The following is a 25,000-nucleotide window of genomic DNA, read 5'->3' as shown; positions in this document are numbered from 1 at the left end:
AGAGATATAGTATTAAAAAACTTGAGTTTCTCCCTTGATCCTAGGTCCTGGCAGAGTTGTGCAGACTCAGGACGACTGAGCTTTGGAGGAATACACAGATTTAAAGAGGAGTCCGTCATTTGCTTTCTAATGATTAGACTCAGAAAGAGGGCCAATTATCTACAAATTCTATATTTTGGGAGGGGCAGAAAACAGTTGTCAACCAGCAATTGAGTTGTGAGACTCTGCTGTAGAGCTCGTCACTCCCCCTAACTGGGAGGGGCCAGAGACTCTGCTGTAGAGCTCGTCACTCCCCCTAACTGGGAGGGGCCAGAGACTCTGCTGTAGAGCTCGTCACTCCCCCTAACTGGGAGGGGCCAGAGACTCTGCTGTAGAGCTCGTCACTCCCCCTAACTGGGAGGGGCCAGAGACTCTGCTGTAGAGCTCATCACTCCCCCTAACTGGGAGGGGCCAGAGACTCTGCTGTAGAGCTCATCACTCCCCCTAACTGGGAGGGGCCAGAGACTCTGCTGTAGAGCTCATCACTCCCCCTAACTGGGAGGGGCCAGAGACTCTGCTGTAGAGCTCATCACTCCCCCTAACTGGGAGGGGCCAGAGACTCTGCTGTAGAGCTCATCACTCCCCCTAACTGGGAGGGGCCAGAGACTCTGCTGTAGAGCTCATCACTCCCCTAACTGGGAGGGGCCAGAGACTCTGCTGTAGAGCTCATCACTCCCCCTAACTGGGAGGGGCCAGAGACTCTGCTGTAGAGCTCATCACTCCCCCTAACTGGGAGGGGCCAGAGACTCTGCTGTAGAGCTCATCACTCCCCCTAACTGGGAGGGGCCAGAGACTCTGCTGTAGAGCTCATCACTCCCCCTAACTGGGAGGGGCCAGAGACTCTGCTGTAGAGCTCATCACTCCCCCTAACTGGGAGGGGCCAGAGACTCTGCTGTAGAGCTCATCACTCCCCCTAACTGGGAGGGGCCAGAGACTCTGCTGTAGAGCTCATCACTCCCCCTAACTGGGAGGGGCCAGAGACTCTGCTGTAGAGCTCATCACTCCCCCTAACTGGGAGGGGCCAGAGACTCTGCTGTAGAGCTCATCACTCCCCCTAACTGGGAGGGGCCAGAGACTCTGCTGTAGAGCTCATCACTCCCCCTAACTGGGAGGGGCCAGAGACTCTGCTGTAGAGCTCATCACTCCCCCTAACTGGGAGGGGCCAGAGACTCTGCTGTAGAGCTCATCACTCCCCCTAACTGGGAGGGGCCAGAGACTCTGCTGTAGAGCTCATCACTCCCCCTAACTGGGAGGGGCCAGAGACTCTGCTGTAGAGCTCATCACTCCCCCTAACTGGGAGGGGCCAGAGACTCTGCTGTAGAGCTCATCACTCCCCCTAACTGGGAGGGGCCAGAGACTCTGCTGTAGAGCTCATCACTCCCCCTAACTGGGAGGGGCCAGAGACTCTGCTGTAGAGCTCATCACTCCCCCTAACTGGGAGGGGCCAGAGACTCTGCTGTAGAGCTCATCACTCCCCCTAACTGGGAGGGGCCAGAGACTCTGCTGTAGAGCTCATCACTCCCCCTAACTGGGAGGGGGCCAGAGACTCTGCTGTAGAGCTCATTACTCCCCCTAACTGGGAGGGGCCAGAGACTCTGCTGTAGAGCTCATCACTCCCACTAACTGGGAGGGGCCAGAGACTCTGCTGTAGAGCTCATCACTCCCCCTAACTGGGAGGGGCCAGAGACTCTGCTGTAGAGCTCATCACTCCCCCTAACTGGGAGGGGCCAGAGACTCTGCTGTAGAGCTCGTCACTCCCCCTAACTGGGAGGAGCCAGAGACTCTGCTGTAGAGCTCATCACTCCCCCTAACTGGGAGGGGCCAGAGACTCTGCTGTAGAGCTCATCACTCCCCCTAACTGGGAGGGGCCAGAGACTCTGCTGTAGAGCTCATCACTCCCCCTAACTGGGAGGGGCCAGAGACTCTGCTGTAGAGCTCACCACTCCCCCTAACTGGGAGGGGCCAGAGACTCTGCTGTAGAGCTCATCACTCCCCCTAACTGGGAGGGGCCAGAGACTCTGCTGTAGAGCTCATCACTCCCCCTAACTGGGAGGGGCCAGAGACTCTGCTGTAGAGCTCATCACTCCCCCTAACTGGGAGGGGGCCAGAGACAACTACTCGATGCCGACACATCGTTCTAGCTGATTTACACGCTGAGGCTATGTTGCGCTTGGTGACCTCTGAGTTTCATCCTAACATTGTTGGTGCTGACGTGGATAACAATATCCCTATACTCTTTCAATTTGTCAGAGCTAAAAGTGGGAGTCTTCGGCCTCAAAGGCTCGGCCTCAGACTCCGACTCGTTGCTTAATGGGGAAAACCGGTTGAAAGTTTCTGTCGGCTGAATGAGCGACACCAGTTGAGCATTCCTACAGCATTTCCCTCCAGAAGCCTTGAGAAAGTTGTCCGGCTGCGGGGACCGTGCGAGGGGATTTATACTAACGTTACTATCTGTACTTACTGGTGGCACAGACGCTGTTTCATCCTTTCCTCCACTGAAACTGCCCTGCCTAACGATGGCATCTGAAGCTGGGCTTGCAGCACAGCTATCCTCGATCGTTCTCCTGTATATTATGAGTACATCGACTGCAATTAGAAGGCATCATGTTAATGTTACTACTTAGCTTCGGCTGGTGGAGGTCCTGCAGAACCATGTCCAGATAAAGCGTCCGGGGTGAAAAGTTGAATGAAAAAATTTGAGCGAGGGAAAAATGTAAAATATAAAACGGTAATTATAAAGTAAAAACCGTAAAGTTGGCAGGTAGCAAAGTAAGGTTAGCAACAAAACGCACAGCGGCACATAAACAAATCTATAAGTTGTGACCATACAGTAGTCCTACAATGGTCCTGCTCCATACTGTACGCCTGGCTGACTGGCTGGTTGGCTGACTGGCTGGCCGACTGGCTGGCTGGCTGACTGGCTGGCCGACTGGATGGCTGGCTGACTGGCTGGCCGACTGGCTGGCTGGCTGACTGGCTGGCTGGCTGACTGGCTTGCCGACTGGCTAGTTGGCTGGCTGGCTGACTGGCTGGTTGGCTGACTGGCTGGCCGACTGGCTGGCTGGCTGGCTGACTGGCTGGCTGGCTGGCTGACTGGCTGGCCGACTGGCTGGCTGGCTGACTGGCTGGCTGGCTGGCTGGCTGGCCGACTGGCTGGCTGGCTGGCTGACTGGCTGGCTGACTGGCTGGCTGGCTGACTGGCTGGCCGACTGGCTGGCTGGCTGGCTGACTGGCTGGCCGACTGGCTGGCTGGCTGACTGGCTGGCTGGCTGACTGGCTGGCCGACTGGCTAGTTGGCTGACTGGCTGGCTGACTGGCTGGTTGGCTGACTGGCTGGCCGACTGGCCGTCTGGCTGGCTGACTGGCTGGCCGACTGACTGGCTGGCCGACTGGCTGGCTGGCTGACTGGCTGGCTGGCTGGCTGACTGGCTGGCCGACTGGCTGGCTGGCTGGCTGACTGGCTGGCCGACTGGCTGGCTGGCTGGCTGGCTGACTGGCTAGTTGGCTGGCTGGCTGACTGGCTGGTTGGCTGACTGGCTGGCCGACTGGCTGGCTGGCTGACTGGCTGGCTGGCTGACTGGCTGGCCGACTGGCTGGCTGGCTGACTGGCTGGCTGGTTGGCTGGCTGGCTGACTGGCTGGCCGGCTGGCTGGCTGACCGGCCGGCCGACAGGCTGGCTGGCTGACTGGCTGGCTGACTGGTTGTCTGTCTGACTGGCTGGCTGGCTGACTGACTGGCTGGCTGACTGGCTGGCTGACTGGCTGGCTGGCTGACAGCTCTGTGCAGCCAGCAACAGTCAAGAGGACCATCCTCGGGGTAAATTGACATTTTGAAGGTCTATAAAGAATGACAGCATAATACACTCTCCTGTTATATAATGACTGCCCTTGGAGAGAGTGAAAAGATGTAACTCTACTGTCTGTCTGTCTGTCTGTCTGTCTGTCTGTCTGTCTGTCTGTCTGTCTGTCTGTCTGTCTGTCTGTCTGTCTGTGTGATGGTTTTACATAAGAGCTGTCCTGAGCAGCCATGCCGTGTGACAGTGATTATGATTCCCTCTGGCTCTTGACCCCAGCTGACTTCTCGGTTCACTGTGTACTGCACCACTGTACATTTCTCAAGATATTAGCGTTAGTTAGTTTCGTTTCTTACTCCAGGGAAGAGATCATGTATACATATTTTAATTCCAGCATTTTAATCAATTTCTTAATTTCCATCACTAATGGGTTATCGTTTACACACTGTCGTGTTTCTTTTGTGTTAGTATGCCTCTATAAAAAAAAAATCATTACTTTCGTTGACAGAATAATTATTTTTCTTTAACTGTGCGTTTCCGGCAGTTTTTACTTTTGCCACTCGAGGGCGATCAGTTAATCGCTGGGGGTCTGTACTCCCGAAGGTGACTGTTTTTGTGCTTGCCAGTTAGCTAGCAGTTCTCAGCTGTTAGCAGCCAGTTAGCTAGCAGTTCCCAGCTGTTAGCAGCCAGTTAACTAGCAGTTCTCAGCTGTTAGCAGCCAGTTAACTAGCAGTTCTCAGCTGTTAGCAGCCAGTTAGCTAGCAGTTCTCAGCTGTTAGCAGCCAGTTAGCTAGCAGTTCTCAGCTGTTAGCAGCCAATTAGCTAGCAGTTCTCAGCTGTTAGCAGCCAGTTAGCTAGCAGTTCTCAGCTGTTAGCAGCCAGTTAGCTAGAAGTTCTCAGCTGTTAGCAGCCAGTTAGCTAGCAGTTCTCAGCTGTTAGCAGCCAGTTAGCTAGCAGTTCCCAGCTGTTAGCAGCCAGTTAGCTAGCAGTTCTCAGCTGTTAGCAGCCAGTTAGCTAGCAGTTCTCAGCTGTTAGCAGCCAGTTAGCTAGCAGTTCTCAGCTGTTAGCAGCCAGTTAGCTAGAAGTTCTGTGAACGCTGCGTGTAACACATCCGGTGTCAGGATAAATAAAAAGCAAGGTCTGCTAACTTTCTTTAATTATGTTTAATTACCGCAAACAATGAATGGCAAATGCAATTTTCGTATATACGGGTTCGCTGCATCACCACGCAGGGTAAACAGGGAACTGGTAGGAAGTACGTAAACAGCTGTTCTTATACCGTGATGATGTAGTTCCAACGCGTCTGTTGGCCTATCACAGTAGAGGCTGGGCGCGGTTTAGACTTTGCCCCGCCTTTGCTGGCCCTCGGATTTGTCCAAGCCCCTTGGCGCGTTCCTTTTGTCCACATCTGGTTGCTGGGTAGATTAGATCCGTCTTGTGTCTGTCGATTCTACACTGAAACAGTTCCTAATATGGTATTGTCCAGTATTCTAACCTCCTGGTTGGCCTAGAGAGATGCACCCCTCCCCTCTCCAGACTGTCCACAGCTTTTATGGCCTGTGTTGGTCAGTCCTTACACCTACACACACACCCCCCTCTGTATTGTTTGTGTGTGTGTGTAACAAAACAATATTCATCTTCAAACAATATGCTAACAGGCTATAGTGCATAAACATAAATCCTAACAGTTCTCAGCTGTTAGCAGCCAGTTAGCTAGCAGTTCTCAGCTGTTAGCAGCCAGTTAGCTAGCAGTTTCTTACTGGCGAATAAAAACGGATGATTGTTGTAATTTTTTTGAGTCGTTACTGAATTATTTAATGTAACTAGTCAAACATACAAGCACACACATCCCTGGGTCTGCCAGTCACATTCTGTTAAAGGTCCCCAAAGCACACACATCCCTGAGTCCGTCGTCTTTTCAGTTCTCTGCAGCTAGCGATTGGAACGAGCTGCAACAAACACTCAAACTGGACAGTTTTATCTCAATCTCTTCATTCAAAGACTCAATCATGGACACTCTTACTGACAGTTGTGGCTGCTTTGCTTGATGTATTGTTGTCTCTACCTTCTTGCCCTTTGTGCTGTTGTCTGGGCCCAATAATGTTTGTACCATGTTCTGTGCTGCTACCATGTTGTACTCCTGCCATGTTGTGTTGCTACCATGTTGTGTTGCTACCATGTTGTTGTCATGTTGTGTTGCTACCATGCTGTGTTGCTACCATGTTGTTGTCATGCTGTGTTGCTACCATGTTGTGTTGCTGCCATGTTGTTGTCATGTTGTGTTGCTACCATGTTGTTGTCATGTTGTGTTGCTACCATGCTGTTGTCATGTTGTGTTGCTACCATGTTGTGTTGTCATGTGTTGCTACCATGTTGTTGTCATGTTGTGTTGCTACCATGTTGTGTTGTCATGTGTTGCTACCATGTTGTTGTAATGTTGTGTTGCTGCCATGTTGTTGTCATGTTGTGTTGCTACCATGTTGTTGTCATGTTGTGTTGCTACCATGTTGTTGTCATGTTGTGTTGCTACCATGTTGTTGTCATGTTGTGTTGCTACCATGTTGTTGTCATGTTGTGTTGCTACCATGTTGTTGTCATGTTGTGTTGCTACCATGTTGTTGTCATGTTGTGTTGCTACCATGCTGTGTTGCTACCATGTTGTTGTCATGTTGTGTTGCTACCATGCTGTGTTGCTACCATGTTGTTGTCATGTTGTGTTGCTACCATGCTGTGTTGCTACCATGTTGTTGTCATGTTGTGTTGCTACCATGTTGTTGTCATGTTGTGTTGCTACCATGTTGCTACCATGCTGTGTTGCTACCATGTTGTTGTCATGTTGTGCTGCTACCATGTTGTTGTCATGTTGTGTTGCTACCATGTTGTTGTCATGTTGTGTTGCTACCATGTTGTGTTGCTACCATGTTGTTGTCATGTTGTGCTGCTACCATGTTGTGTTGCTACAATGTTGTGTTGCTACCATGTTGTTGCCATGTTGTGTTGCTACCATCATGTTGTCATGTTGTGTTGCTACCATGTTGTTGTCATGTTGTGTTGCTACCATGTTGTTGTCATGTTGTGTTGCCACCATGCTGTTGTCATGTTGTGTTGCTACCATGTTGTTGTCACGTTGTGTTGTTACCATGTTGTTGTCATGTTGTGTTGTTGTCATGTTGTGTTGCTACCATGTTGTTGTAATGTTGTGTTGCTACCATGTTGTGTTGCTACCATGTTGTTGTCATGTTGTGTTGCTACCATGTTGTGTTGCTACCATGTTGTTGTCATGTTGTGTTGCTACCATGTTGTTGTCATGCTGTGTTGCTACCATGTTGTTGTCATGTTGTGTTGCTACCATGTTGTTGTCATGTTGTGTTGCTACCATGTTGTTGTCATGTTGTGTTGCTACCATGTTGTTGTCATGTTGTGTTGCTACCATGTTGTTGTCATGTTGTGTTGCTACCATGTTGTTGTCATGTTGTGTTGCTACCATGTTGTTGTCATGTTGTGTTGCTACCATGTTGTTGTCATGTTGTGTTGCTACCATGTTGTTGTCATGTTGTGTGCATGTTGTTGTCATGTTGTGTTGCTACCATGTTGTTGTCATGTTGTGTTGCTACCATGTTGTTGTCATGTTGTGTTGCTACCATGTTGTTGTCATGTTGTGTTGCTACCATGTTGTTGTCATGTTGTGTTGCTACCATGTTGTTGTCATGTTGTGTTGCTACCATGTTGTTGTCATGTTGTGTTGCTACCATGTTGTTGTCATGTTGTGTTGCTACCATGTTGTTGTCATGTTGTGTTGCCTCCTTGCTGTGTTGTTGTCTTAGAGCTCTCTTGTCGTGATGTGTATTTTGTCCGATATATATCTTTTTTATCCCAGCCCCCGTCCCCGCACGAGGCCTTTTGTCTTTTGGTAGGCCGTCATTGGAAGTCAGAATGTGTTCTGAACTGACTTGCCTAGTTAAATAAAGGTAAAAAAACCCATTTAACCCTGTAATGAAATTCATGGTAACCTCGTAAACTATTCATTTAGACCTGGTGTTTATTTGAAACGCATTAATTTGCTAATATGTGTGCCGTGCAATGAAAAGAGACTGTCAGCTATTTGAGATTCTGCGTTTAATTGAAGTTTTACGGTATTTAAGAGTAGAGTGTGGTCTACAGTAGCAAAAACCTCTGACAAGTCAGTAAACAGGCAGACAGAGAGTTGTTTAACATATGTGTATAACAGCTTCTACTATATATGTTGTGTGTCTATAGCGCTGACTGTGAGAACCCACAGGTGACCATGTGTAATAAGGGAGACCAGCACTACTATAATGTCATAATATATAACAGTATATAATATATAGATTCTATATGTTGTGTGTCTATAGGGCTGACTGTGAGAACCCTCAGGTGACCATGTGTAATAAGGGAGACCAGCACTACCGCAGTTCCCCTAGCAACCAGTCGTCGTCTAGTGACCCGGGACCCTGTGGAAGTGGAACCTGGTCTCAACCGCCTGGATACAACGGGTAAGACCTGGCCGGGGGAGGGGGGAGGAGAGGGGAGGGAGAGGGTGAGGAGAGGAGCAGATAGGGGAGGGGAGGGAGAATGTGAGCGGAGTTGAGAGGGAGAGGAGAGGAGAGGAGAGGAGAGGAGAGGAGAGGAGAGGAGAGGAGAGGAGAGGAGAGGAGAGGAGAGGTAAGGAAGGCCTAGCTGGTCAGGAAGATCCATTACAGTCTGTCTCCAGTGGGTTAGGGACGGGGAGATCCATCCTAGTCTGTCTCCAGTGGGTTAGGGACAGGGAGAGGCATCCTAGTCTGTCTCCAGTGGGTTAGGGACGGGGAGATCCATCCTAGTCTGTCTCCAGTGGGTTAGGGACAGGGAGATCCATCCTAGTCTGTCTCCAGTGGGTTAGGGACGGGGAGATCCATCCTAGTCTGTCTCCAGTGGGTTAGGGACAGGGAGAGGCATCCTAGTCTGTCTCCAGTGGGTTAGGGACGGGGAGATCCATCCTAGTCTGTCTCCAGTGGGTTAGGGACAGGGAGAGGCATCCTAGTCTGTCTCCAGTGGGTTAGGGACGGGGAGATCCATCCTAGTCTGTCTCCAGTGGGTTAGGGACGGGGACATCCATCCTAGTCTGTCTCCAGTGGGTTAGGGACAGGGAGATCCATCCTAGTCTGTCTCCAGTGGGTTAGGGACAGGGAGATCCATCCTAGTCTGTCTCCAGTGGGTTAGGGACAGGGAGATCCATCCTAGTCTGTCTCCAGTGGGTTAGGGACAGGGAGATCCATCCTAGTCTGTCTCCAGTGGGTTAGGGACAGGGAGATCCATCCTAGTCTGTCTCCAGTGGGTTAGGGACAGGGAGATCCATCCTAGTCTGTCTCCAGTGGGTTAGGGACAGGGAGATCCATCCTAGTCTGTCTCCAGTGGGTTAGGGACAGGGAGATCCATCCTAGTCTGTCTCCAGTGGGTTAGGGACAGGGAGATCCATCCTAGTCTGTCTCCAGTGGGTTAGGGACAGGGAGATCCATCCTAGTCTGTCTCCAGTGGGTTAGGGACAGGGAGATCCATCCTAGTCTGTCTCCAGTGGGTTAAGGACAGGGAGATCCATCCTAATCTGTCTATACTGTCATTACCCTACACTGTCATTACCCTAACTCTACCAGACTACTACAGTACATACTGTCATTACCCTACACTGTCATTACCCTAACCCTACCAGACTACTACAGTAGATACTGTCATTACCCTACACTGTCATTACCCTAACTCTACCAGACTACTACAGTACACACTGTCATTACCCTACTCTGTCATTACCCTAAACCTACCAGACTACTACAGTACATACTGTCATTACCCTACTCTGTCATTACCCTAACTCTACCAGACTACTACAGTACATACTGTCATTACCCTACTCTGTCATTACCCTAAACCTACCAGACTACTACAGTAGATACTGTCATTACCCTACACTGTCATTACCCTAACTCTACCAGACTACTACAGTACATACTGTCATTACCCTACTCTGTCATTACCCTAACTCTACCAGACTACTACAGTACATACTGTCATTACCCTACTCTGTCATTACCCTAACCCTACCAGACTACTACAGTAGATACTGTCATTACCCTACACTGTCATTACCCTAACTCTACCAGACTACTACAGTAGATACTGTCATTACCCTAACTCTACCAGACTACTACAGTACATACTGTCATTACCCTACTCTGTCATTACCCTAAACCTACCAGACTACTACAGTACATACTGTCATTACCCTACTCTGTCATTACCCTAACTCTACCAGACTACTACAGTACATACTGTCATTACCCTACTCTGTCATTACCCTAAACCTACCAGACTACTACAGTACATACTGTCATTACCCTACTCTGTCATTACCCTAACTCTACCAGACTACTACAGTACATACTGTCATTACCCTACTCTGTCATTACCCTAAACCTACCAGACTACTACAGTACATACTGTCATTACCCTAACTCTACCAGACTACTACAGTACAGGCCCAAGTTTCAGACTTCTTCATATTACATGGGAGCAGTGAGCTTTTATGTACAGAGTATGTCTAGTCAGTCGAGAGAGAGAGAGAGAGAGAGAGAGAGAGAGAGAGAGAGAGAGAGAGAGAGAGACAGAGAGAGACAGAGAGAGAGAGACAGAGACAGAGACAGAGAGAGAGAGAGAGAGAGAGAGAGAGAGAGAGACTGTCCAAATACACCTCTGCTGTCTTCAACCAGGATCTCAGCGATCACTGCCTCATTGCCTGCGTCAGTAATGGGTCTGCGGTCAAACGACCACCCCTCGTTCACTGTCAAAAACTCCCTAAAACACTTCAGCGAGCAGGCCTTTCTAATCAACCTGGCCTGGGTATCCTGGAAGGATATTGACCTCATCCCGTCAGTAGAGGATGCCTGGTCGTTCTTTAAAAGTGCTTTTCTCACCATCTTAAATAAGCACAACCCATTCAAAACATGTAGAACCAGGAACAGATATAGCCCCCTGGTTCACCCCAGACCCGACTGCCCTTGACCGGCACAAAAACATCCTGTGGCGTTCTGCATTAGCATCGAATAGTCCCCGCGATATGCAACTTTTCAGGGAGGTCAGGAACCAATATACACAGTCAGTTAGGAAGCAAAGGCTAGCTTTTTCAAAAAGAAAAATGTGCCTCTTGTAGCACGAATTCCCCAAAAGTTCTGGGACACTGTAAAGTCCATGGAGAATAAGAGCACCTCCTCCCAGCTGCCCACTGCACTGAGGCTAGGAAACACTGTCACCACTGATAAATCCACTACAATTGAGAATTTCAATAAGCATTTCTCTATGGCTGGTCATGCTTTCCTCCTGGCTACCCCTACCCCTACCCCAGTCAACAGCTACGCACCCCTGCAGCTAATTGCACAAGCGTCCCCAGCTTCTCCTTCACCCAAATCCAGACAGCAGATGTTCTGAAAGAGCTGCAAAACCTGGACCCGTACAAATCAGCTGGGCTAGACAATCTGGACACTCTCTTTCTAAAATTATCTGCCGCCATTGTTGCAACCCCTATTACTAGCATGTTCAACCTCTATTTCGTATCGTCTGAGATCTCCAAAGATTTGAAAGCTGCCGCGGTCATCCCCCTCTTCAAAGGGGGTGACACTCTAGACCCAAACTGCTACAGACCTATATCTATCCTACCCTGCCTTTCTAAGGTCGTCGAAAGCCAAGTTAACAAACAGATTACCGACCATTTAGAATCCCACCGTACCTTCTCCACTATGCAATCTGGTTTCAGAGCTGGTCATGGGTGCACCTCAACCACGCTCAAGGTACTAAACGATATCATAACCGCCATCGGTTAAAAGACAGTACTGTGCAGCCATCTTCATCGACACTGTCATTCACCACATTATTATCGGCAGACTCAATAGCCTTGGTTTCTCAAATGACTGCCTCGCCTGGTTCACCAACTACTTCTCAGACAGAGTTCAGTGTGTCAAATCGGAGGGCATGTTGTCCGGACCTCTGGCAGTCTCTATGGGGGTACCACAGGGTTAAATTCTCGGGCCGTCTCTTTTCTCTGTATACATCAATGATGTCGCTCTTGCTGCTGGTGATTCTCTGATCCACCTCTACGCAGACGACACCATTCTGTATACTTCTGGCCCTTCTTTGGACACTGTGTTAACCTCTCTGGGATATGTGGGAAGCTAGCGTCCCACATGGGCAACATCCAGTGAAAATGCAGAGCGTCAAATTCAAGTAAATTACTATAAAAATTAAACTTTCATGAAATCACACATGCAATAAACCAAATTAAAGCTACACTTGTTGTGAATCCAGCCAACGTGTCAGATTTTTAAAAAAACACACCAAACGATTATGTTAGGTCAGTACAGAGCCACAGAAAAACACAGCCATTTTTCCAGCCAAAGAGAGGAGTCACAAAAAGCATAAATAGAGATAAAATGACTCATGGGACTCATTGGACTTCATGTTACACAATACATGTATGTTTTGTTTGATAAAGTTCATATTTCTATCCAAAAATCTCAGTTTACATTGGCGCGTTACGTTCAGTAATGTTTTGCTTCCAAAACATCCGGTGATTTTGTAGAGAGCCACATCAATTTACAGAAATACTCATTATAAATATTGATGAAAATACATGTGTTATGCATGGAATTTAGACAAACTTCTCCTTAACTTTTACTTCCTCAGAAACCCGGGTCCGGGAGCTCCCCCCACCACCCCCACCAGTAAAAAAGCTGACCAGCATAGCTAGCATAGCGTCACAAGTAAATAGTAGCATCTAAATATCATTAAATCACAAGTCCAAGACACCAGATGAAAGATACACATCTTGGTAATCAAGCCATCATTTCTGATTTTTAAAATGTTTTACAGGGAAGACACAATATGTAAATCTATTAGCTAACCACGTTAGCAAAAGACACTTTTTTTTTTACTCCACCAGTTTTTGACTCCATCACTAGCTATCACAAATTCGACCAAATAAATATATAAATAGCCACTAACCAAGACACAACCTCATCAGACGACAGTCTGATAACATATTTATTGTATAGCAAAGGTTTTGTTAGAAAAATTTGCATATTTCAGGTATAAATCATAGTTTACCATTCCAGCCACCATCACAACTCGACTAGAATAACTACAGAGAGCAACGTGTATTACCTAATTACTCATCATAAAACATTTCTTAAAAATACACAGCGTACAGCAATAGAAAAACACAGATCTTGCGAATCCAGACAATATTTCAGATTTTCTAAGTGTTTTACAGCGAAAACACAATAAATCGTTATATTAGCATACCACAAGTGCAATCATTACCCCAGCATTGATTCAAGGCAAAAAGAGCGATAACGTTATCACCACCAAAATATATTAATTTTTTCACTAACCTTCTCAGAATTCTTCAGATGACAGTCCTGTAACATCATATTACACAATCCATATAGAGTTTGATCGAAAATGTGCATATTTAGCGCCACAAATCGTGCTTATACAATGGAAATACTGTCCAACTACTCAAGCAATCTGCCAGGCGCCATCTTGGAAAGACACCTATTTTTATCGAAAACTATTCATAAACTTGACTAAAAAAATACAAGTTGGACAGCAATTGAAAGACAAATTAGTTCTTAATGCAATCGCTGAATTACATTTTTAAAATTATCCTTACTGCGCAATACAGGGTGCGCTAAAGCGAAGCTACCCAAAATTTAATGGCGGCTTATGCGTTTAACATTTTTCAACAGAACAACGATTTATCAGCATAAATAGTTCTTACTATTAGCTGAGCTTCCATCAGAATCTTGGGCAAGGTGTCCTTTCCCCGGTCTAATCGTCTTTTGGTCGAAAGATGTCCTCTTGTCCTGTCGAAATGGCCACTAACGTTCGGCATGTACCGGAAAAGTGTCCAACTCTTGAAAGTGCGTCACAAAGAAATGCCAGAAAATCGCAATAAACGGATATAAATTGCTATAAATCGGTTTAAATTAACTACCTTATGATGTCTTTAACACCTATAACGAATAAAAACATGACCGGGGATATAGAAGTGGCTAAACCAAAGCTTGGAAGGAGGCCAGTCCGACGTCCACTCTGCGTCGAGCGCACGGCTGAAAAGAAAGGCACTTCCGCTCCAGGGTCTAATATAAGGTCCCAGATTGCGCAATCGACTCCATTCAAATTGTCACCACTTACTGACATCTAGAGGAAGGCGTAGGCAGTGTTTGTAGCCCCACAGCGTTCACAGGGACTTATAAACTGACCTGGGAACAGAGGCCGAGATTTCTGAAATCTCACTCCCTGGCAGGAAAAGTGCTGCAGAATGAGTTCTGTTTCACTCAGAGACATAATTCAAACGGTTTTAGAAACTAGAGAGTGTTTTCTATCCAATAGTAATAATAATATGCATATTGTACGAGCAAGAATTGAGTACGAGGCAGTTTAATTTGGAAACGTCAAGAAAAAAATAGTGCTAACAGCTCCCCCTATTGACAAAAGGTTAATGCAACTGCTGTCAGATTTCAAAAAAGCTTTAAGGAAAAAGCAAACCATGCAATAATCTGAGTACAGCGCTCAGAGACTAAAACAAGCCATACAGATATCCGCCATGTTGTGGAGTCAACAAAGTCAGAAATACCATTCTAAATATTCACTTACCTTTGATGATCTTCATCAGAATGCACTCCCAGGAATCCGTTCCACAATAAATGTTTGATTTGTTCGATAAAGTCCATCATTTATGTCCAAATTCCTCCTTGTTGTTCGCGCGTTCAGTACACAATATAAACTGACGACGCGCGGGCAGGTCCAGGTGAAAGTTCAGACGAAAAGTCATATTACAGTCCGTAGAACTTAGAACTTAGAATATGTGGACAACTACAAATACCTAGGTGTCTGGTTAGACTGTAAACTCTCCTTCCAGACTCACATTAAACATCTCCAATCCAAAATTATATCTAGAATCGGCTTCCTATTTCGCAACAAAGCCTCCTTCACTCATGCTGCCAAACTTACCCTCGTAAAACTAACTATCCTACCGATCCTTGACTTCGGCGTTGTCATTTACAAAATAGCCTCCAACACTCTACTCAGCAAATTGGATGTAGTCTCTCACAGTGCCATCGGTTTTGTCACTAAAGCCCCATATACTACCCACCACTGCGACCTGTATGCTCTCGTTGGTTGGCCCTCGCTATATATCCGTCACCAAACCAAGTGGCTCCAGGTCATCTATAAGTCTTTGCTAGGTAAAGCTCCGCCTTATCTCAGCTCACTGGTCACCATAGCAGCACCCACCTGCTGGTGGTCATCCCCAAAGCCAACACCTGCTTTCCTTCCAGTTCTCTGCTGCCAATGACTGGTACAAATTGCAAAAGTCACTGAAGCTGGAGACTCCTATCTCCCTCACCCACTTTAAGCATCAGCTGTCAGAGCAGCTTAACGATCACTGCAGCTGTTCACAGCCCATCTGTAAACAGCCCACCCAACTACCTCATCCCCATATTGTTATTTATCCTCTTGCTCTTTTGCACCCCAGTATTTCTACTTGCACATCATCATCTGCACATCTATCACTCCAGTGTTAATGCTAAATTGTAATTATTTCGCCACTATGGCCTATTTATTGCCTTACCTCCCTAATCTTACTACATTTGCACACACTGTATATAGATTTTTCTATTGTGCTATTGACTGTACGTTTGTTTATCCCATGTGTAACTCTGTGTTATTGTTTGTGTCGCACTGCTTTGCTTTATCTTGGCCAGATCGCAGTTATAAATGAGACTTGGTTAAATAAAGGTGAAATAAAAAAATGTAAACAAAAAAATGTTGACAGCTTGCTAGCAGTATGCTAGCCCATCCTTACCTTACTGCTGACAGTATGCTAGCCCATCCTTACCTTACTGCTGACAGTATGCTAGCCCATCCTTACCTTACTGCTGACAGTATGCTAGCCCATCCTTACCTTACTGCTGACAGTATGCTAGCCCATCCTTACCTTACTGCTGACAGTATGCTAGCCCATCCTTACCTTACTGCTGACTGTATGCTAGCAGTTAGCTGTATGCTAGCCCATCCTTACCTTACTGCTGACAGTATGCTAGCTCATCCTTACCTTACTGCTGACAGTATGCTAGCAGCTAGCTGTATGCTAGCCCATCCTTACCTTACTACTGACAGTATGCTAGCCCATCCTTTCCTTACTGCTGACTGTATGCTAGCAGTTAGCTGTATGCTAGCCCATCCTTACCTTACTGCTGACAGTATGCTAGCAGCTAGCTGTATGCTAGCCCATCCTTACCTTACTGCTGACAGTATGCTAGCAGCTAGCTGTATGCTAGCCCATCCCTACCTTACTGCTGACTGTATGCTAGCAGCTAGCTCTCTCTATTGTCCATTATTTACCTCTCCCACTATGCTAGCTCAGTCAATAGCCCTCCTCACCTCTCCATCCCTGACAGAATGTTAGTTAGCTCACTCTGTAGAATAATTGACCAACTCATCCTCACCTCTCCTCCATCCCTTTCCAGGTGTCCGTCCTCGGTCCTCCATGAGTGCTCCAGAGAGCTACAGGGGGGAGACAGAGAGGGGTACAGGGACACCCTCAGAGAGCCCACCCTTGAGAGTACACGGTCGGCAGGTGAGTCACTCTGCTCCCTATTTTACTCCTACCTCTACATTAGATGACCTCTAGATGACCTCTACTGTCTGTCTCCTACCTCTACATTAGATGACCTCTAGATGACCTCTACTGTCTGTCTCCTACCTCTACATTAGATGACCTCTAGATGACCTCTACTGTCTGTCTCCCCTCTCCACATTAGATGACCTCTAGATGACCTCTACTGTCTGTCTCCTACCTCCACATTAGATGACCTCTAGATGACCTCTACTGTCTGTCTCCTACCTCCACATTAGATGACCTCTATATGTCCTCTACTGTCTGTCTCCTACCTCCACATTAGATGACCTCTAGATGACCTCTACTGTCTGTCTCCTACCTCCACATTAGATGACCTCTAGATGACCTCTACTGTCTGTCTCCTACCTCTACATTAGATGACCTCTATATGTCCTCTACTGTCTGTCTCCTACCTCCACATTAGATGACCTCTAGATGACCTCTACTGTCTGTCTCCCTTCTCCACATTAGATGACCTCTATATGTCCTCTACTGTCTGTCTCCCCTCTCCACATTAGATGACCTCTAGATGACCTCTACTGTCTGTCTCCTACCTCCACATTAGATGACCTCTAGATGACCTCTACTGTCTGTCTCCTACCTCTACATTAGATGACCTCTATATGTCCTCTACTGTCTGTCTCCTACCTCCACATTAGATGACCTCTAGATGACCTCTACTGTCTGTCTCCCTTCTCCACATTAGATGACCTCTATATGACCTCTACTGTCTGTCTCCTACCTCCACATTAGATGACCTGTAGATGACCTCTACTGTCTGTTTCCTACCTCCACATTAGATGACCTCTAGATGACCTCTACTGTGCCTGTGGTAACCCTGTAGGACACATTCATCTCATCTCACCCCTCTTCTCTTCCTCCCCCTCTCTACAGAGGCCAAATGGCACATCCCCTCCACCAAGATCCTCAACTCTCGGAAACAAAGGGATGGGGGCAAGGAGTCACCCAACAAGCAGAACCGGGGGGTAAGTGACTGGGTGTGGGCTGTAGCTATGGGGGTGTCGAAGGCTGGGGTTGTCACATCTCTGGGTGTCTGGTTGGTAGAGACGAGGATGTTAGAGGAGAGAGAAGAGGGTATCTGGTTGGTAGAGAGGAGGGTGTCTGGTTGGTAGAGAGGAGGGTGTCTGGTCGGTAGAGAGGAGGGTGTCTGGTTGGTAGAGAGGAGGGTGTCTGGTTGGTAGAGAGGAGGGTGTCTGGTTGGTAGAGAGGAGGGTGTCTGGTTGGTAGAGAGGAGGGTGTCTGGTTGGTAGAGAGGAGGGTGTCTGGTTGGTAGAGAGGAGGGTGTCTGGTTGGTAGAGAGGAGGGTGTCTGGTTGGTAGAGAGGAGGGTGTCTGGTTGGTAGAGAGGAGGGTGTCTGGTCGGTAGAGAGGAGGGTGTCTGGTTGGTAGAGAGGAGGGTGTCTGGTTGGTAGAGAGGAGGGTGTCTGGTTGGTAGAGAGGAGGGTGTCTGGTTGGTAGAGAGGAGGGTGTCTGGTTGGTAGAGAGGAGGGTGTCTGGTCGGTAGAGAGGAGGGTGTCTGGTTGGTAGAGAGGAGGGTGTCTGGTTGGTAGAGAGGAGGGTGTCTGGTTGGTAGAGAGGAGGGTGTCTGGTTGGTAGAGAGGAGGGTGTCTGGTTGGTAGAGAGGAGGGTGTCTGGTTGGTGGAGAGGAGGGTGTCTGGTTGGTAGAGAGGAGGGTGTCTGGTCGGTAGAGAGGAGGGTGTCTGGTCGGTAGAGAGGAGGGTGTCTGGTTGGTAGAGAGGAGGGTGTCTGGTTGGTAGAGAGGAGGGTGTCTGGTTGGTAGAGAGGAGGGTGTCTGGTTGGTAGAGAGGAGGGTGTCTGGTTGGTAGAGAGGAGGGTGTCTGGTCGGTAGAGAGGAGGGTGTCTGGTTGGTAGAGAGGAGGGTGTCTGGTCGGTAGAGAGGAGGGTGTCTGGTCGGTAGAGAGGAGGGTGTCTGGTTGGTAGAGAGGAGGGTGTCTGGTTGGTAGAGAGGAGGGTGTCTGGTTGGTAGAGAGGAGGGTGTCTGGTTGGTAGAGAGGAGGGTGTCTGGTCGGTAGAGAGGAGGGTGTCTGGTCGGTAGAGAGGAGGGTGTCTGGTCGGTAGAGAGGAGGGTGTCTGGTCGGTAGAGAGGAGGGTGTCTGGTTGGTAGAGAGGAGGGTGTCTGGTTGGTGGAGAGGAGGGTGTCTGGTTGGTGGAGAGGAGGGTGTCTGGTTGGTAGAGAGGAGGGTGTCTGGTTGGTAGAGAGGAGGGTGTCTGGTTGGTAGAGAGGAGGGTGTCTGGTTGGTAGAGAGGAGGGTGTCTGGTTGGTAGAGAGGAGGGTGTCTGGTCGGTAGAGAGGAGGGTGTCTGGTTGGTAGAGAGGAGGGTCAGCTAAAACATTAATTCAATAATTCAATATACCTTTTTTCTTAAATTCTCAATGTGTGTGTGTTTGAGGTAAAGCAGGCTAGCATAACTTCACCTCAGAATGTGAGGGTGGGGGGGTGTCTGGTTGGTGAAGATGAGGGTGTCTGGTTGGTGAAGATGAGGGTGTCTGGTTGGTGAAGATGAGGGTGTCTGGTTGGTGAAGATGAGGGTGTCTGGTTGGTTCAGTTCATAGACAGGTAACATGGTAACATTTGAGATCTGAATGTTTAGGATAAAGGTTTTGGACTTGGGAGTGAGGTTGCTTTATGCCAGAGGGATGTGTCTATCTGTGTGTGTCTCTTGTCTCTCTCAGTGATGAATGATTTTGTAAATGTTTTATTTATTTGACCTTTATTTAACCAGGTAGTCCAGTTGAGAACAAACAACTCATTTACAACTGCGACCTGGCCAAGATTTTAAAAAGCCGTGCGACACACATGGAATAAACAAACGTGCAGTCAATAACACAATAGAACACGTCTATGTACAGTGTTCTGCAAATGGCATAAGGAGGAAAGGCATTAAATAGGCCATAGTAGCGAAGTAATTACAATTTAGCAAATTAACACTGGAGTGATAGATGTGCAGATGATGTGCAAGTAGAAATACTGTGTGCAAAAGAACAGAAAAAGTAAATAAAAGCAATATGGGGATGAGGTAGGTAGATTGGATGGGCTTTTTACAGATGGACTATGTACAGCGGCAGCGATCTGTACGCTGCTCAGATAGCTAATGCTTAAAGTTTGTGAGGGAGATATAAGTCTCCAACTTCAGCGATTTTTGCAATTCGTTCCAGTCATTGGCAGCAGAGAACTGTAAGGAAAGGCGGCCAAAGGAGGTGTTGGTTTTGGGGATGACCAGTGAGATATACCTGCTGGAGCACGTGCTACGGGTCGGTGTTGCTATGATGACCAGTGAGCTGAGATAAGGCGGGGCTTTATCTAGCAAAGACTTATAGATGACCTGGAGCCGTGGGTTTGGAGACGAATATGTAGCGAGGGCCAGCCAACGAGAGCATAAAGGCATAAACCTGGACAGGAGGGTGTCTGGTTGTTAGAGAGGAGGGTGTCTGGTTGGTAGAGAGGAGGGTGTCTGGTTGGTGGAGAGTGGTGGGTAGTATATGGGGCTTTGGTGACAAAACGGATGGCACTGTGATAGACTGCATCCAGTTTGCTGAGTAGAGTGTTGGAGGTTATTTTGTAAATGACAACGCCAAAGTCAAGCATCGGCAGGATAGTCAGTTTTACGAGGGTATGTTTGGCAGCGTGAGTGAAGGAGGATTTGTTGCGAAATAGGAAGCCGATTCTAGATTTAATTTTGGATTGGAGATGTTTAATAGGAGTCTGGAAGGAGAGTTTACAGGGATCTTCTTGGATAGCTCCCCTCTCATGGTAGCCATCCTCCAGAGATAGTTTGTCTTCCCCCTTATCTGCTGGGGAAAGAGAATGTCATTAGTACCGTCAGCTGTGCTTAATTGCCTTGTATCACATGCCTTGTTGGGCTATTATCCGTGAGCCCAGCCTGCCCTTCTGGTGGTCCTTCCACACTAGGTATTTGTAGTTGTCCACATATTCTAAGTCAGAACCGTCCAGAGTAGTGATGCCAGTCGGGCGGGTGGGTGCAGGCAGCGATCGGTTGAAAAGCATGCATTTAGTTTTACTAGCGTTTAAGAGCAGTTGGAGGCCCCGGAAGGAGAGTTGTATGTCATCGAAGCTCGTTTGGAGGTTTGTTAACACAGTGTCCAAAGAAGGGCCAGATGTATACAGAATGGTGTCTTCTGCGTAGAGGTGGTTTAAGGAATCACCTGCAGCAAGAGCGAAATCATTGATATATACAAAGAGTCGGCCCGAGAATTGAACCCTGTGCTACCCCCATAGAGACTGCCAGAGGTCCGGACAACAGGCCCTCCGATTTGACACAATGAACTCTATCTGAGAAGTAGTTGGTGAACCAGGCGAGGCAGTCATTTGAGAAACCAAGGCTGTTGAGTCTGCCGATAAGAATGCGGTGATTGACAGAGTCGAAAGCCACGGCCAGGTCGATGAAGACGGCTGCACAGTAATGTCTCTTATCGATGGCGGTTATGATATCGTTTAGTACTTTGAGCGTGGCTGAGGTGCACCTGTGACCAACTCGGAAAACAGATTGCACAGCGGTGGGATTCGAAGTGGTCAGTAATCTGTTTGTTAACTTGGCTTTCGAAGACTTTAGAGAGGCAGGGCAGGATGGGTATAGGGCTATAACAGTTTGGGTCTAGAGTGTCACCCCCTTTGAAGAGGGGGATGACCGCAGAAGCTTTCCAATCTTTGGGAATCTCAGACAATACGAAAGAGTTTGAACAGACTGGTAATAGGGGTTGCAACAATGGCGGCAGATAATTTTAGAAAGAGAGGGTCCAGATTGTCTAGCCCAGCTGATTTGTACGGGTCCAGGTTTTGCAGCTCTTTCAGAACATCAGCTGTCTGGATTTGGGTGAAGGAGAAGCTGGGGACGCTTGTGCAATTAGCTGCGGGGGTGTGTAGCTGTTGGTCCGGGGTTGGGGTAGCCAGGAGGAAAGCATGGCCAGCCATCGAGAAATGCTTGTTGAAATTCTCAATTGTAGTGGATTTATCGGTGGTGACAGTGTTTCCTAGCCTCAGTGCAGTGGGCAGCTGGGAGGAGGTGCTCTTATTCTCCATGGACTTTACAGTGTCCCAAAACCTTTTGGAGTTAGAGCTACAAGATGCAAATTTCTGTTTGAAAAAGCTAGCCTTTGCTTTCCTAACTGTCTGTGTGTATTGGTTCCTGACTTTCCTGAAAAGTTGCATATCGCGGGGACTATTCGATGCTTGTGCAGTCTGCCACAGGATGTTTTTGTGCTGGTCGAGGGCAGTCAGGTCTGGAGTGAACAAAGGGCTATATCTGTTCTTAGTTCTATTTTTTTTTTAAATGGTTCCTGCTTATTTGAGATGGTGAGGAAACTACTTTTAAAGAACGACCAGGCATCCTTGACTGACGGGATGAGGTCACTATCCTTCCAGGATACCCGGGCCAGGTCGATTAGAAAGGCCTGCTTGCAGAAGTGTTTTAGGGAGCGTTTGACAGTGATGAGGGGTGGTCGTTTGACCGTGGACCCATTGCAGATGCAGGCAATGAGGCAGTGATCGCTGAGATCCTGATTGAAAACAGCAGAGGTTTATTTGGAGGGCAAGTTGGTCTGGATAATATCTATGAGGGTGCCCGTGTTTACGGATTTAGGGTTGTACCTGGTAGGTTCCTTGATAATTTGTGAGATTGAGGGCATCTAGCTTAGATTGTAGGACTGCCGGGGTGTTGACCTCTCTAGGGTACGTGGGACGCTAATGTCCCACCTTACCAACATCCAGTGAAAGTGCAGGGCGTAAAATTCAAACAACAGAAATCTCATAATTAGAATTCCTCAAAAATATATGTATTATACACCATTTTAAAGAAAAACTTGTTGTTAATCCCACCACAGTGTCCGATTTCAAAAAGGCTTTACGACAAAAGCATACCATGCGATTATGTTAGGTCAGTACCTAGTCACAAAAAACACAGCCATTTTTCCAGCCAAAGAGAGGAGTCACAAAAAGCAGAAATAGAGATAAAATTAATCACTAACCTTTGATGATCTTCATCAGATGACACTCATAGGACTTCATGTTACACAATACATGTATGTTTTGTTCGATAAAGTTAATATTTATTTCCAAAAATCTCAGTTTACATTGGCGCGTTATGTTCAGTAGTTCCAAAACATCCTTTGATTTTGCAGAGAGCCACATCAATTTACAGAAATACTCAATTAAATAAACATTGCTAAAAGATACAACTGTTATGCATGGAATTTTAGATCCACTTCTCCTTAATGCAACCGCTGTGTCAGATTTAAAAAAAAACTTACGGAAAAAGCACACCATGCAAAAATCTGAGTACAGCGCTCAGACACAAAATCAAGCCATACAGATATCCGCCATGTTGTGGAGTCAACAGAAGCCAGAAATACCATTATAAATATTAACTTACCTTTTATGATCTTCATCAGAATGTACTCCCAGGAAACCCAGTTCCACAATAAATGTTTGTTTTGTTCGATGAAGTCCATCATTTATGTCCAAATACCTCCTTTTTGTTTGCGCGTTTAACCCAGCGCGTTTAGCCCAGGCGCGATCATTAGGTCTAGACGAAAGTCCAAAAGTTCCGTTACAGTCCTTTAGGATGTTTTTAACATAAATCTTCAATAATGTTCCAACCGGAGAATTCCTTTGTCTTCAGAAATGCGATGGAACTCAAGCTAACTCTCACGTGAACGCGCATGGTCAGCTCATGGCACTCTGGGAGAGACCTTACTCAATCCCCTCTCATTCGCCCCCACTTCACAGTAGAAGCCTCAAACAAGGTTCTAAAGACTGTTGACATCTGGTGGAAGTCTTAAGAAGTGCAATATGACCCCATTTCCACTGTATCTTGGATAAGCAAAGAGTTGAAAAACTACAAACCTCAGATTTCCCACCTCCTGGTTGGATTCTTTCTCAGGTTTTTGCCTGCCATATGAGTTCTGTTATACTCACAGACATCATTCAAACAGTTTTAGAAACTTCAGAGTGTTTTCTATCCAAATATACTAATACTATGCATATCTTAGCTTCTGGGCCTGAGTAACAGGCAGTTTACTCTGGGCACGCTTTTCATCCGGACGTGAAAATACTGCCCCCTACCCCAAAGAAGTTAAGCATATCCCAGTTTAGATCACCTAACAGAACGAACTCTGAAGATAGATGGAGGGCAATCAATTCACATATGGTGTCCAGGGCACAGCTGGGAGCTGAGGGGGGTCTATAACAGGCGGCAACAGTGAGAGACGTATTTATGGAGAGATACATTTTTTTAATTAGAAGCTCGAATTGTTTGGGTACAGACCTGGAAAATATGACATAACTTTGAAGGCTATCTCTGCAATAGATTGCAACTCCTCCCCCTTTGGCAATTCTATCTTGACGGAAAATGTTGTAGTTGGGGATGGAAATCTCAGAATTCAGCCAGGATTCAAACACGGCAAGGACATCAGGGTTGGCGGAGTGTGCCAATTAGTGAGTAAAACAAATTTAGGGAGGAGGCTTCTGATGTTAACATGTTACAGAAGTCAACAAATGAGAGCGCCTGGGGACACGCAGGGCCTGGGTTTACCTCCACATCACCCGAGGAAAAGAGGAGGAATATGATTAGGGTACGGCTAAAGGCTATTAAAACTGGTCGTCTAGTGCATTGGGGACAGAGAATAAAAGGAGCAGATTTCTGGGCGTGGTAGAATAGGTTTAGGGCATAATGTACTGACAGGGGTATGGTAGGGTGCGGGTACAGTGGAGGTAAACCTCGGCATTGAGTGACGATAAGAGAGGTTGCATCTCTGGACGCACTAGTTATGCTGGGTGAGATACTGCATGTGTGGGAGGTGGGACAAAGGAGGTGTCTGAGGCATGTTGAGTGGGACTAGGGGCTCCGCAGTGAACTAAAACAATGCTAACTATCCTAAACAACAGTATACAAGGCATATTGACATTTGAGAGAGACATAAAGCGAGGCATAAAGCAATCACAGGTGTTGATTGGGAGAGCTAGCTAAGACAACAACGGGTAAGACAACAACAGCAAATCAGCTAAGACAACAACAACAGGTAAAATGGCGATGAATGGGCAGAGAGGGTCAGTTAACTACACACAGGGCCTGAGTTCGAGGCTGGGGCCGACAGTTAAACAAAATAAACAAAATGGAGTACCGTGATTAATGAACAGTCCAGCAGGAATCAGTTATGTAGCCAAGTGATCATAGGGTCCAGTGTACAGCAATAGATGAAACAGGGAAGCCGCTAGGTTGCCGTTAGCAAGCGAGAGACAAAAAAAAAGTTAGCAGGCCGGGGCTAGTAGAAGCATCTGCTCTGACGTCCGGCAAAGGCACAACGGATGTAATTACGTCGACAGACCAGTTGTGATGGAATGTCGACGAAGGGTCTAAGCCAGTTGGCAAAATAGGTATTGTAGCT

At 47.2% G+C, this 25,000-nt stretch overlaps 1 protein-coding gene across 1 annotated transcript in view; it reads left to right on the top strand.

Annotated features, from left to right (window-relative positions):
- The window catches only part of LOC120038776 (signal-induced proliferation-associated 1-like protein 2), a gene marked incomplete at its 5' end in the record, with an annotated part of 116,966 nt that overhangs the window by 51,001 nt on the left and 40,965 nt on the right, over nucleotides 1-25,000 (top strand). Inside the window, 3 exons of the mRNA XM_038984420.1 lie at nucleotides 8,206-8,346; nucleotides 16,408-16,517; nucleotides 17,454-17,545. Of these exons, the coding sequence (XP_038840348.1) occupies nucleotides 8,206-8,346; nucleotides 16,408-16,517; nucleotides 17,454-17,545 (343 nt within the window). The remainder of the gene's footprint in view (nucleotides 1-8,205; nucleotides 8,347-16,407; nucleotides 16,518-17,453; nucleotides 17,546-25,000) is intronic.

Source organism: Salvelinus namaycush, unplaced genomic scaffold, assembly GCF_016432855.1.
Source record: "Salvelinus namaycush isolate Seneca unplaced genomic scaffold, SaNama_1.0 Scaffold239, whole genome shotgun sequence".
In the NCBI taxonomy this organism is placed as follows: Eukaryota; Metazoa; Chordata; class Actinopteri; order Salmoniformes; family Salmonidae; genus Salvelinus; species Salvelinus namaycush.
This window is presented reverse-complemented; position numbering and strand designations above follow the sequence as displayed.